The sequence below is a fragment of the Monodelphis domestica genome, chromosome 7 (assembly GCF_027887165.1).
Source record: "Monodelphis domestica isolate mMonDom1 chromosome 7, mMonDom1.pri, whole genome shotgun sequence".
Taxonomy (NCBI): Eukaryota; Metazoa; Chordata; class Mammalia; order Didelphimorphia; family Didelphidae; genus Monodelphis; species Monodelphis domestica.
This window is the reverse complement of record NC_077233.1, coordinates 193925823-193940410: the sequence shown is the minus strand read 5'-3', so window position 1 is coordinate 193940410 and position 14588 is coordinate 193925823. Positions and strand designations below refer to the sequence as shown.

The 14588-nt window shown below is 41.6% G+C and overlaps 1 protein-coding gene across 2 annotated transcripts; it reads left to right on the top strand.

Annotated features, from left to right (window-relative positions):
- The first annotated feature begins 3712 nt into the window (after positions 1–3712).
- DMRT2 (doublesex and mab-3 related transcription factor 2) lies at positions 3713–12661 on the top strand. Of its 2 annotated transcripts, XM_056806222.1 has the most exons (5): positions 3713–4211; positions 5176–5820; positions 8778–8880; positions 10627–10707; positions 11337–11424. In XM_056806222.1, the coding sequence occupies exons 2-4, from the start codon at positions 5233–5235 to the stop codon at positions 10680–10682; spliced, it is 747 nt and encodes a 248-aa protein (XP_056662200.1). In that variant the 5' UTR covers positions 3713–4211; positions 5176–5232; the 3' UTR covers positions 10683–10707; positions 11337–11424. The 2 variants fall into 2 exon arrangements, with proteins under 2 accessions (XP_056662200.1, XP_001374295.1); XM_001374258.4 differs by lacking the exon at positions 10627–10707 and having other exon boundaries at positions 3719–4211; positions 11337–12661.
- Positions 12662–14588: the final 1927 nt, after the last annotated feature.

Here is a 14588-nt window from a genome sequence, read left to right as displayed (position 1 = left end):
AGCTATATGCCGAAAAGAAACCCCGGGCCAGCAGCTGGATAGGGGCGTGAGCCCGCTGTCTGCCTAGCGCTTCCAGCCAAAAGGTCCTCCCGGATAGGAATGAATTGTCGCGCTATTCCTATCCTTTCAAACAAATCGAGCAGAGGGGCTGCGGGCTGGCGCTGACAGAAAGGATGCTGGGGGAGCTAGAGCTGCGCGAGATGATGGGATGTAGGCCAGCAGGGGCGCAATGGGCTTACTTTGCAGTAGTTTATTTTTTCTTAGGGAAGGGGTATCGGGCCGTGCTGTCCTGAAGTCCTTAGAAAGGGCCAGATAGGTTTGTAAGTTCTGTCTTGAACTCACAGACCCCAAACCAACAGCAGGCTATCTCTCTGGGAATTCTGGAGAGAGCTAGAAAAGGGCACCGAGTGATGGAGGGCTCAGCTTGCTCAGGAAAATTAAGTGGAAGGGAGAAAAAGTTGAGTTCAGAGTGAGGGGGATGTTATCGGTGGGGTTGGGGGAGGAGAGAATGGGAGCTATCTCTCTAACTCACTTTTTTCCTTCTCCTGGCTCCTGGAATCATTCGGTTATTTTGCAGCAATAATTCCTACGGGACAACTCAATCCAATTAATTTCATTTCAGTTCAATTCAATATAACTAGATTCAGTTCAGTACGAGCCAACGTATTTAAACTAAGTTCAGGTCAGCTCAATTGCAGCGGTGCGGAGAAAGGAACATTGGACTCGGAACAGAAGAACTGAATTTGGATTCCTGCTCTTGCCACTCGTGTACTGTGACTTGGGTTAAGTCACTTCACTAGTCTGGGCCTCGAGTATGAAGACCGAGATGGTTAGACTAGGTTATCTCAAAAGTCCCAGTCCCAGCCCCAGCTTTTTAACTAAGTTAAACTTGTATGAATTCCATTCAACGGACATCGCAGTCTTGCCGGTCCTTCAATTTCTCATCTCTGTTCATTTCTTTTCATTGATCCCTAGAAATAGCTACCGATCTTCCCTTCACCTTCAGTCTCCAGAGCTGTCTACCACGATGGAGAGATGGAGACTGTGCCCTTGTCCCGGGTTTGAGTAGTGGCCTGGCGTTTATTTTTCCTTTTGTGGGTAGTTTACAAAACACATGGCTCAGTGGTTTTCTATTTTAGGCAGCAATTATTTAAACTGGAGAAACTCCCGCCTTTTGTTTATTTTTAGTTTGAGGAGTAGCTCCTCAGTCCCCCTTCCCCACCCCACCCCCCATTCACTCTCTCCTAAATTCATTTCTCTCTCTGCCACTCTTTCTTGTGGCACTGCTCTGCCCTCCAACTTTTCTCTTCTTTTCCCTCTCTCCCTTTTCCCACCTCTTTCCTCCTTTCCTTCTCTTCCTTTAACTTCCTGTCCTTCCGTCTCTTTGAAGGTCAGAAGACCTTCACTCTTTCCCCCTACCACATTGCTAACCTTAAAAAATGATCTGCATTATTCTCTACAGAATATCCTTAGCTCAGCAAAATGTGGGCAAGCTCACTTTCTTATTTTCGTCAATTTCTTTGTTTCTCTCCCCCCCAAAAAAATTTCAGCTGGCTTTTGAAAGAAGATTCCCCCCCTTCCCAACTAGTAAAAAGAAAGAAAAAAGATTGTATGATCTTTAAAATGTATAACATATATTATGTAATTGTGGTTTTACATTTTGCATGCATATTGCTAGGGAGAAACATGCTAATGTTTATTTGGAAAGGTAAAATTGTAGCTGTTCAAATCTTAACATCGAAAAAATTCAAAAAAGATTAGTAAAAAAACAACAACAACAAACCACAACATACTAAAATTACTCCAGAAAATTGCTCAGGATGAAATATATTAAACAATTGGGGGTGGGGGAAGGACTTGGAAAAAGACAGAAGAGAAAAACAAAATATGCTTCCTTTTGGATATAAGTGAGGTTCCCCTGAGAGTAACTGGCATGAGATTTATGGTTGCACTCATCACATTTTCTTAAGGAAGGCAGCAGATCTGAGTTTCTTAGCCTATGTCTCCTCATTCCTAATTCATTGAGCTTTCCAGTGTCTTCTGTACAATTTTTAATAATTCACATAACCTCTGTGCACCTCAGTTTCAGTACAATTGCCTGCCCCGCTTGCCTTCTATAATTGCTGTGAGGATTAGATGAGCTAATGTATTTTAAAGTATTTGGAGTAATAAAAGCCACACAGCACAAACAAAAGGTGGTGAAGTTATGAGTAGACAGTATAGGAACGGTTTATGTAAATTTAGTCTTTATCTATCTGCCCTTTACTTGTTTGACAACTTGTCTGTTGTTGCTTCTACTTTATCCTTTATGGAAAATGAGAGCTTTGCTGAAATCATCACAAGAGAAGTATAAATACCTGAAAAACAACCTGTACTTTTCCATCTTTGCCATCATACTGGTGCAAACGCCCTCTGATCCTGAGATATTCCCATCACCTGGAGTTTAGGAAGACACTTTCTAAAAAATACGCGGAAATGGTCAGTTTTCTCAGGAAAGAGCAACGTTTCAAAATCACAATGCCCAGAAATATCCTCTGTCATTTTTGGGGGGCCGGCTTTAGTTGTCCCAGTAGAAAACATTTAGTTTTACCATAATTAGTAAATTGATTGTATCCAAATATCCTGGAATTTTAGTATCCTCTGAACAGGCATGCTGGGGGAAAGTGATCACTGGAGCTATGCCAACACGTCCCAGTTCAGTGGTGAAAAGTTTCAAGATTTCTGAATTTCTTATTAATCTCTTACCTAACCCATTAACATTACAGAATAATAAGCAAATTACTCACTCGAAAAATAAAAAATCAACACATAACGCAGATTTAAATGAGAACAACATCCCTTTAATATCGTGTGAAGTTAATAACTATTATGCATGCTTTTATTTACAGAAAATTTCTTAAGATTTGAGAACTGAGGAGAACAGTAGGAAATAAGCGAAAGCTTATTTTACTTTAAAAACCCACTAGGTTAACACAACATGCTTATCTGGTAGTTACATTTTTTATGAAAGGATAAACATTCCTGTTAATGTATCAGTTAGCCCAACAACAAAAAAATAAAATTCGCTATCGAATAAACATTAAAAACAAAAACAAAAGACAACTTCAGAATTGGGGAAGGGGTGAGTTATGCGATAAAGTTTTGGGCTTCTACATGAAAGACTCTACGTACAAATAAATTTTAAATGTGTATAGAGATCCTGAATTACGAGCAGTTTTGAATAATGCTTGCTTTTAGAAGAAAAAGAAAGCCATCATTTCCCCCACGAACTTTCGTTTAATTTTAAGTATCCCTCGAATGATTGTGACGTATCCCCCTCAGCTAGTCCCTCTGACCTCCTGCGGCAGCATTTATTATTTTCAGTCCCATGTGTTTACAATATAGGCTTTGAAAACCTATTATCCTTGTGCCTCTGTACGTGCGAATGACTATGTGTTTGTTTTCTAGCCTGCGAAAGAAACAGTGACTTTTTCTTAGACCCCATTTAGTTACCCACTTGGTGCTTGCTTTGGTAGAGGTGACCCCGCTGCACCGAAAGCACAGACAGCCGGACTTGGCGGGGCACCGCAGGGGAGGAGACAAGCTGTAACAGAGAAGGCGGAGGGGACCGAGGGCCAAGACGACTTCTTAGCCAATCAGAATGCACATCGCCTGACAACCTACCAATCACTTGTTCCGGAGCGCGGCAGTCAGAGCGGATAATACTAGGAAGGGGCGAGGCGGCCCCGGGACTGTTACTATAGACCGACCTGCGCTTGAGGCCTCCGAGCCCTGCAGAGGAGCAAGCTGCCTTGGTCATAGGGGGAGCATTACGATCTCCCCTACATTTTCTCTGCTAAAGAGAGCCCAGAAGCGTCTCCACGACTTCCCAGGTTTTCCAGCACCGAATTTACTTCGGCATCTAGGGCTGCAAAAGGCTCTACCTGAGCTCATAAGCCCACATTCCTCGAACCCCCTCTAACCGGGGCTTGAGTTTCTAAGCTTGCTATGGGTTACTGAGAACTTGCCCATATTTCTTTCATCCCAACCCCGTCCCTTCTACTTCCTTTCGCCCTCATCTTCGAACTCCCCATCTAATTGCATCCCCTGTCCCACTGTCAACTCCTCAGAATTGATTGGTTCAATTCGCAAGCGCACCCAGCAGTGGGAGATACAGATCACAAGACTGGATGTCATTTGCATTTTCTGCCGCCCTGGACCACGTATCTTTGGTGAGTTCGATCGCTTGGGGGAAATTGGATGTGGGAGGTGCGCTATGTCCTGGATTTGGGGTGCTTAAGGACCATAAACATGGTTTAAATAAAAACGCTTTTTTTTTTTTAAAGTTTTAAGCCAGGTCCTTTAACAGATTCAATGTAAGCCACATCTCATGCAGGACCTACCCCGGGTTCGGCCTCACATGGCTCAGTTGTTGGGAAGGACATTTGGGGAGCCTGGGATTGTTTTGTAACAAGTGTCCTGGTGGCATTTAAAGATTAAAAGCAAAACTTACTTTCCAAACCCTCAAATTCTTTCTCGAGAATAAAGGACATAATTTATCCTGAAAACCAAGCGGCACCAATGGGGCATAATCGTGTCTATTTGTAGTTTCGCAGAGTGTTGGGTTGAGTAAAAAGATACCAAAGAATGGTAGCGCTTTGTCACCAGTTTACCATCAACTTCTAAGAAAGGGAAAAACAGATTCTCTATTGCTGCCACCAAACCAATCTATCTTTGCCACCAAGTCTGACAGGTGGCCTAGTCCGGCCTAAACCAACAGTAGAGATATACGGAAGTTTTAATAGAGATTTTAATCTTGAAGCAATAGGCCTCAAGTAGAACACGGAAACTCTCTATGGGAATCAGGAGAGAGGCGATACAGTGTATGAGATTTATCTAATGAATGGAAGAAAGTACAGTTAGTTGCCCGGGTTGGCATACGATCTAGGTAATAAATTCAGCATGACCACATTTGACAGAAACCTGACATGTAGATAGTAATTACACTTTATTTGTGCCCAGGTGATGGGGATCAGTACTGTGTGTGTCCTGGGGCTGTCTAAGTGCAAAAAGGTCGCGTGGGTGCTCTCACACACGCAATTGGGGATGGGTAACCCTGAGGCAAATTAAGGCCACCAAGGCTTCACAGGGCTCGCTAATCAGGGGTGGGTATCTGGTATCATTTTGTCTCCGCAGTGAACAGGTCGGGCCGAGGGACGGGTTGAACAGAGGGGAGACCCAAAGCGTAGAGTCATGGCTGAACTTCAGGCAGCCCTTTCCGCTGGGGACTGGGAGATAGACGTGGAGAGCCTAGAGCTCGAGGAAGAGAGTCAGGGTGCGCAGATGCCGCCGCCGTCGCCGCTGCTGCCGGCACATCTCCAGCAGCCGCGTGGGGCTATCTCCCTGCCAACCGGCGGGGAAGGGGAGGACGAGGAAGAGGACGAAGACGAGGAAGAGGAGGAAGATGAAGGAGAGGAGGAAGGAGAAGGGGAAGACGAAGGGTCATCCCCTGGGGAGCCAGACCCATCGCTGCAGCGGGCTCAACTGCAGGGTCGGGCGCCACGACCGCAGCCATCCCAGCAGTTGCTGCAGGCGCAGCCAGAGGCGGCGGGACAGGCAGAGGGAGGGGGCAGCTGTGTCAGAGGCGGGGGCGAGCAGCGGAAGCTTAGCCGCACGCCCAAGTGCGCCCGCTGTCGAAACCACGGCGTGGTGTCCTGCCTGAAGGGCCACAAGCGCTTCTGTCGTTGGAGGGACTGCCAGTGTGCCAACTGCTTGTTGGTGGTAGAGAGACAGCGAGTCATGGCGGCTCAGGTGGCGCTTCGCAGGCAGCAGGCCACTGAGGTGGGTATTTGGCTACGGGGTACGGGTGGCATGGGAATGGGCAATGGGCATGGGAGGGAGAGCTGGTGGTGGTGGATAATTTATCAGAAGAAAGAAGTACCAGTCGCGCGCTCCTGTGTTTGTGCTTGTGCGTGCTTGTGTCTCTGTGTGTAAATTTCAATATAGATACTAGGAACCCCGCCCTTTAGGGGGCACCAGAGGGGAGTTTGGGGAGCTGCTTGGGGTATGTGTGTGGATGAATCTTTAGATGAAACATTCTGAGACATTCATGATTTAGTGAAGGATTCTTAACCTTTTCAATGTCCTGGATCCCTCTTGCAGTCTGGTGAAACATATGAACTCCTCTAAATAATTTTTTCAAATGCATAGGATTACAAAAGACAATTTTATTGGAGTACTGAATATTGAACATATATTAAACATATCAAATGTTAAAAAAGTTCATGGACTTCACCTTAGTCTAGTGGAATGAATGCTAGAGTTGGAGAGAGAGGGCAGGGTACTATTATGGGTTCTTTTTTTTTATTGCTTGTATATACAAAAGTTAGGAATCCTTTTTGAGATTCTGTATTCTCATCTATAAAAATGAGAGAGCTGGATTAAAAATGTCTGAGGTCTTTTCCAGTTCTAAATTTTAGGATCCCATGACCATTCAGAAAGATAGTCCCACTAGCTCTCTGGGGGCCCCATTTCACTCTTAAAAGACAGAGATTCTAGCAACCCAGAGGGGGAGAAAGCTAATCTTTGAAATCTTTGACCAAGGGTTGCAACTTCTTTTTCCCTTCTATTCTTCCCATGATGATTTTTTTTAAATGGGTGAACATAATGCCCTTCCTCTTTCTTCCCTCTCAAAAGTGGATGTAAGAGTACCTCTCATTTGTCCATTGGAGAGTCCTGAGGACTAGAGAGAGTACCTGACTGTTTGTGCCTCTCTCTTCCTTCTCCCTCCCCAATCATTGCAACTAATTTGTCTGCAACTAGATTGGAAGTGATAAATTGGGGAAACGACAAATTAATGGTTGTTAGTTGAATAATATCACTTCCAATCTAGTTGCAGACAAATTGTTAATTTGCTAAAATCAGAAAGGAAGTTCCAGACTATTGTCTCTATCAGCTAAAGCTCTATGAGTGAGAAACTTAGAGGTCTTCCTAAATACATTTCTGAAGGGATGGAAAGAACTTAGAACCCAGATCAGTCAAAATGAGAGTTGGGATTTGAATGGGGTAGAGTATTTGCCTTGTGGAAGATCCCTTCTCACTGATACAGACCAGCAACTCATCTTTAACTTCCTTTTAGAGAACTGGCATGGGCTCTGAGAAGTTAAATAAAAAAAATAATTTCTCAGGATCACACAGATAATATGTATCAGAAGTGATATTTAAACTTCCTGACTTCAAAACTTACTCCCTTTTAATATAAATGTGTTACCCATTGCCTTACTTTAATGCTACCACTGCTCATACTAGAAATGATATTATTTATCCCACTTCCTTTTTATGGATCAAATGACACCTTAGGTTGACAGCACCTTGCCATACTAGGAATGGAGACAGAGAAAGAATACTAAGAGAAGAATCCTGATTTTATTTTTAACCAGAAGATCTCCCTGATATCTGGTACTGAGCACTAGAAATCTATTGGTTTGCACCTGACTGAAATCAACTCAAGGTTTTTCAATAAAACTCAAGAACAAAGCAAAATAAAAATATTCCATTACTATTTTTCTTCCCCACTCCAGAAAGCTCATCACCTTCTTAGATTCTTTTGTTTTGGCAGGGTTAAGTGGGCTGTCTTTCCCCCCTTTGTGGGCAAGGCAAAGCTGGAGGTAAGAGAGTAGGATGGATGAGCTTTCTCCACAGCTGGAAATCCAACCCTCTCCCAGGCCTAGGATTTCAGCCCAGCTGAATCTGATGGGTTTGGGCCACGACCCACATCACCATTCGTGGGGTTATGGTTGAGAAACTGCCTTATCCCTCCTCCACCTGGCTGTTCTGGGTGGTTTAGTTTTGCACTTATTTTCCTAAAATGCATAAAAGACTAATCTTGCATTTCCAGGGTGTCTGGGGGCAAGAAAGGGGATCTTTATAGGCAGAGATCTTAGCTGCTCAGAGTTGAAGGGAGAAAACAAGCCTCCAGAATCACTGACCTATGATAGTTATCTATTCTTTTCAGTAGTTCTAAATCATCACAATCACTATCTCCTTCTAGCCATCTAGTCAGCATGCTCTGGTTAGGATAAATTTCTTCTTGACTCTGGTCTCCTCTGAATTGACCCCTTGGTTTTCAGTGGGTTTGGTATTCTTACTCTATGCTCCAAATCATTTGTAGATCTTTATTCTAGAGTCTTATATGTGTGCTCATTCTCTCTCTCTCTCTCTCTCTCTCTCTCTCTCTCTCTCTCTCTCTCTCTCTCTCTCTCTCTCTCTCTCTCTCTCTCTCTCTCTCTCTGTCTCTCTGTCTCTCTCCCTCCCTCCCTCCCTCTGTCTGTCTCTGTCTCTGTCTCTCTGTCTCTCTCAAAGGTAGTCACAATTTAGGTGGGAATTTGGTTGATTATGCCAGATTTGGGGCACAAACAAGCAGCAGGGAGCCTTCCTGGGAAAACAGATTGCTAAGGGCTCTCAGAGCCTGGGAGAGCACAGGAGGAATGGGGGTGGAGTGGGAAGAGGTGAAAGGAGGCTGGAGATTGAGAAGTGGCATTTGATCCCCACGCCAGGAAAAAGTAGAGTCTGGACCTTTCCCCTCCTCTGATAGGCATGGTATCTATCCCATTCCCATCCGAAGGGTCTGTCATTGAGGTTTTTGCACACATATATTCATTTTCTCATCATATCAGGATTTGTTTTCAGATCAGGGAAATGAAAAAGAGGTTTTAGAGCATGGTCTTCACAATCTGTCTCCCTCACCTGCCCCTTTTCTTTGACAGATTGCTTAATTTTTTACTCCTCTCTATGTGCAGGACAAGAAAGGGTTCTCTGGGAAACAGAATAATTTTGAACGCAAAGCAGTCTACCAAAGACAAGTCCGGGCACCCAGTTTGCTGGCCAAAAGCATTTTGGAAGGTAAAACAAAACAAAAACCTATCCTCTAGATCTCGGGTGGAGTGGGTGGGTGGGGAGCCAAGGGCTTTTGCACTTGAAATGAGCTATGTTGGGCTGCCTAATCTCTGCTTCTTAGGACTTGTACATTCATTGACCTGGAGAGGTCTGAGAAGAAAGCATTTCTTAGATCTGAAACCTTCTTTTCTTGCACTGAATAGCCATAGCAGAAGGCAATAATTCTAACAACATTAAAAAGTGTGTGCTAAGCATGGCTCCATTTGGGATGACTTGTTTACTGCTGAACTATCATAACGTGTTTAGTTGCAGTTTACTGGCCAATTTAGGCAACACGAAAATTCCCTGTGTCAGGTTTATGCTAATGATAACTGTGAGTGTGATTAGAAAGAACAGCTGTTAATTGGGAAGAAAGAACCAAAGAAAGGAATCCTTACCAATATCCTTGCTGAACACTCCAGGGACTGACTCTAAACAGGGTAAAGTGACTTAAGGAGTTGAACCTAGCAAGTTGCTTTGGTATGGCCATCTAATCTGAGGAATTCCCTTGGCAAATTTTACTTTTGTCTTTTCCTTCAGAGTTGCTATTGATCTATACTTTTCTTGATAATCTGAATTCCTGACCTAAAGCAATGCTTCAAATAATAAGCTATTTCATAAATATGCCTCTTCTCGGTATTCTTTTGGGCCATTTCTATATCCAAACAAATGAATTAAAGGGTCAATGTGGGTCGTGTAGCCCTGGTGACTATACTTATTCACTTGTTCTAGTGCCCAGAGATCTAGCCATGCATAGATTCTCTCTTTTTCTTTCCTTTAAAAGGATACTTTGTGTTCTTCAATTGAAGGAGATCTTTATGTGCTGACCTGCTAAACAGTATACTGATGACCTTGCTGAAAAAAAATTATATTTTGAAAAAAGCCTGTCACTGTATTTAATTTTATTTATTTCCATCCCAGAAAATTGAGGTCAAAAAGCATATTTCCAAGTCCAGAATTACGAGGTTTTATTAGTTGAATATACTAGGTTCATGAGCTATTTTCCATTTCCTGATTTTGTGCCATGTAGCTCAGATCTCGAAATAATTATTGTACATCAGAAATTAATTTGGTTGTAAACTGGGCAAACCAAATTATCATGATAAAGACCATACTTTAAGAATGCAATTGAGCTGCCTGTGCAAAAATGTCAGCCAGAATCTAGATAAATAGCTTCCTGGCAAGGATTTGTGCTATAGAAATAGAAACATTAATTTTCATTTTTTATTTTATTTGCAAATGAGTGCAATGGATTTGTCATTATGTAAACACAAATGGCACAATGGACTTTTTAAACAAATTTGATAGTGGTGAATACTGGTGAATGACAAGCTGAAGATATTTAATGTTGCCAGAAATGCTATTTATATTACACTAATCTTTTTTTTTTTTGACCCTGTCTCTATTCATAAAATATGGGATGACTTAATCTGTGTTGTAATGATTACCTGGTTTTAAAAAAAATCTTTCCTCAAGCACTAATCATCTTGGCAAAAAACCAGGTTCTTCAAATACCTTGTAGTGAATTTTCTTTCCTTGACTTTTTCCCCCTGAGAAGAGTAACAATAATGTTCAATGCAATGTTTAGCTAGGCAACAAAGGTCTTTCTAGTGTCCTCTGCTTCCCTTGCTGTCTCTGAAATTCATTCTGAATCTTATCTTTTGTTCTTCTTACTAATCTGCATTAAATTTCTTTATTTCTCTTTTCTTCTAGTTATCCTTGGATTATTCCACATCTGTAACAATGTGTACATAATGGTCCATCTTTAGAAAATAAATATGACATCTGCTCTAGGTATAGATTTCTTTTTTGATAATAGAAAAAGGGTGATGTGATGATAATGCAATTTATTGTAGGAAGCAAGCAAGGCAACTTGGAAAGATGGCTAGAATACTGACCTGGGAGACCTTGAGACCTTGACCTTGGGCTCTGCCACTAGCTGGTTGGGGGACAATGGCCAAGTCACATCACCTCTCTAGCTCTCAGTTTTCTTCTGAGTAAAATACTAGATGATCTCAAAGGTGTCTTCTAGATCTAATATTTATATAGTAAACAACAGCCTCTCCTAAAATTCTAGGGCTTGTGAAAAACATTAAGTTTTGAGTCAGTAAACCAAAAAAAGGTAAAGCCGGAGAAAGTGGACAGTGGAGAGGATTCTGTGTCAGTTATGGGTTGGCTTAGGTAGTCTTCCAAATCTCTCCCAATTCTGAAATTGTTTTGTTGGATCTGTAGTTACCTTCTTGCTCCTCTGCATGGGGTTAGAAAGTTCTAGTAATGTAGAATTGTGGACAGGTAGTTCTTAAATGCTGTTAAGGGTGGAATGAGGGTCCTCATTCTCAAGTTTCTTCTTGTCGTGTTGACGTTCAGACCTTTATTTCCTTCACATATTAATATCATTCATCTTCATCCCTTGCCCTTTATAGGCTATCGCCCCATTCCAACAGAGACTTACTTAGGAGGGACTTCCCCTCTGCCTCCTCCGGTGAGCGACAGGATGAGAAAAAGACGAGCATTTGCTGATAAAGAATTAGAGAATATTATGCTAGAGAGAGAATTTAAAGAGAGAGAGATGATGGAAGCCACTCAAGCTGCTGCCTTATTTCTGCCTAACCGCATGGTGCATGGACCTGAATATAACACTTATAAAACTGCCTATAGCCCGACTCCAGTGGAAACTCCAAGCAAGGACTTTTGCAATTTTTTGCCTACCTGTCTTGATCTAACAATGCAGTATTCTGGATCTGGGAACATGGAACTGATTTCTTCTAATGTCAGTGTGGCCACGACCTACCGGCAGTACCCTTTGTCTTCCCGGCTCTTAGTCTGGCCCAAGTGTGGCCCCATTAGTGATGCTCTTCTTTACCAACAGTGTCTCCTAAACGCAACCACTTCGGTACAAACTCTGAAACCTGGGGCCAACTGGGATTCTAAGGTATCCCAAATTCAAGATGGACAAAATGCAGAGCACAGCATGATGTCACCCAAAATGGAAAACTCTTCATTGTTGCCTCCTGCTCATGAGATCCAAGCCTCCAGGAATGAAATTCAGTGTGCCCTTCAAGAAGTGCGGGAAAGATCAGCTTTCTCCCCTCCCAAAAGAAATTTTTCACAGATCTCTGATAAGGACTCTGTGTCTCCTCAAGAGCATGTCTTAAACAAGATCAGCAAAGAAAGCAGCAGGCACCCTGTGCCACTCAAGTATAATCCATTCCACTCATTATTTCAGCAAACACTTAATGACAAATCAGGACCTGAGTTAAAAACCCCATTTGTCAAAGAATCCTTTGAAGAAGCAGCTAAGAAGCACAGAGAGTATTCAATCAAAGAGAACCAGAAATACAAATTTACAATAGACAGATATGCAAAAGACTTTTTTGCAGCCAAACAAGTTGGAGCAAAACTTTCCACAAATGAACCACTGTCATTTTCTGTTGAGTCTATTCTAAAGAGGCCTTCATCTGCTGTCACTCACGTCTCTCAATGAACTACTGCTTAAAGGAGAGTTTTTAAACTTTTGGCAACTTGCAGAACTTTTGCCAGCTCCACTTTTAATGAAAAAAATGTACAGAGAACTGATGATGTAAATGATGATTTTAAAATATTTTCATATGTATGCATGTGCCTTTCCCCATTCAAATAAATATATTTAAGTCTAAAGACTGACCACCCACTCAGATGCAAACTGTAAAGTGCTCTGTTCTACATAGCATTGGAAAAACAACAATAAAAATGAAATTGTATATGAACAGACCCAGGTGCTGAAAAAGCTAATTCTGTCTGCTTAGTTAAATAAGAAGCTTTCACCTGTTCATGGGATAGATACAGTTAAGTCAACTAGATATTAAAGCACCCTGGAGGCATTGAGGTGGCTCAGTGAATTGAGAACTAGACTTAGAGAGAGCAGGTCCTGGGTTCAAATCTGATCTTAGATACTTCCTAGATGTGAGACTGTGGGCAAGTTACTATACTCCCATTGCTTAGCCCTTATTGCTCTTCTGCCTTGAATCCAATACAGTGTATTGATTCTAAGATGGAAGGTAAGGGTTTAAAAAAATAACCCAACAATACCCTGGAGAGTAACTCAAAATGATTTCCCTCTTAATTCTGCATTCTGAAGAACTTAGATAAATTCAGTTTTGGTGATTGTGGAAAAATGGTCAAAATGCCATGAAGAAGAGGACAAGGACTTTTGTTCCAAGTCTGAATTAGTTTAGATCTGTGTAATTCTCTCAAATCACATACTGACTATATATATATATGAATCCTTCCAAATATAAGAAAGTCACATCTCTCTTCCAAAGGATGTGGGAGCTTGCTGCTGTAGGAATATCAGAAGACCAGCATACTAGTTCTGGGTCTTCCAATGACTAGTCTGTGACCTGAGATAAACCATTTCACTTCTTGAGGTCTCATTTTTGTTTTCTGTGAAATCAGGTAGTTTGATATGATGTTTACCAGCTTTTCTAGTCTATGTATGACTCCTTAGAGCAGCGGGTCACCACCATGGTGTTGGTATAAGTTAGGCTGACGCAAAGACCAAGATGATCACCCTAGACCTCTTTCTCTTGATGTCTGACACAAAGCTCTCCAACCATAACTCAAGAGAGCTAATCAAGAAGGGGAGGGTTGGAAGAATCAAAGATTTCATCATTCTTATGCTGAACTTTTGGAACATTTAGAACTCAAGATGGCTAAAATGATTGTAGTATGATAAGTTTAGAGCTGGAAGGGGCTTTAGGGATCATCTAGTCCTCATTTTTCAGATGAGGAAATGGAGAACCAGGATTATTAAGCAGCCAAAGTCAAATAGATTGTAAGAGGCAGAGTTAGAACTCGAACCAAAGTACTCTGACTCTCTGACTCTAAATTCATTATTTTCATTTTTTTCACTCTAACATACTTGCTGTTTATCTCATATATTGAAAGTAGACCTTTGGTTCTTTTATATACTTTTCTATTTTCATTATTTTCAAAATCTATTATGTGATTTGTCACAATCAAAAAAGTCATCATTGATCAATGGCTAATCTATGGGTAATAAAGAGTATCTATTGCACAGGTTATCACATGTATCCAGGTGGATGTCAAGTACTTGTGTAAGTTTATAACTACCTAGATCTTGGACAGGTACCACTGGTTGTCAGTGGAATGGTTCCAGAATTGAACAAAAAGAGAAGAGCATGCTGGATCACATTTGGAAAACTGCAAAGTACTTTGAATTATACAAAAGTCTGTCTTTTTAATATAAATATTCACCCAGTGGTGCTATATGGCTATGAATCATGGGACTTCACTGTTTCAGAATAATCATAATTTCAACTCCACTAAAGAAAGCAGTAGAAAAAAAGTTTAGTAGGTATAGATAGTCCTCATTCTATTAGAAGAATGATTTGTGTATGAGAAATGAGATAAATGAGAAAAATCATCATTGAGGATGTATGTAAGTTTGGAAAAGAAGGAAAGTCATATAGTCAGAGTGGGAAATAACAGATGGACACCCTCAATGTTGCTCTGGTATTCGTGAAATTTTTTTTCTTTTTTCTTTTTTCTTTTTATTTGGTCATTTCCAAACATTATTCATTGGAAACAAAGATCATTTTCTTTTCTTCCCTCCCTTTCCTCCCATCACCTCTCCCTTAGCCCACACGCAATTCCACTGGGTATCACATGTGTTC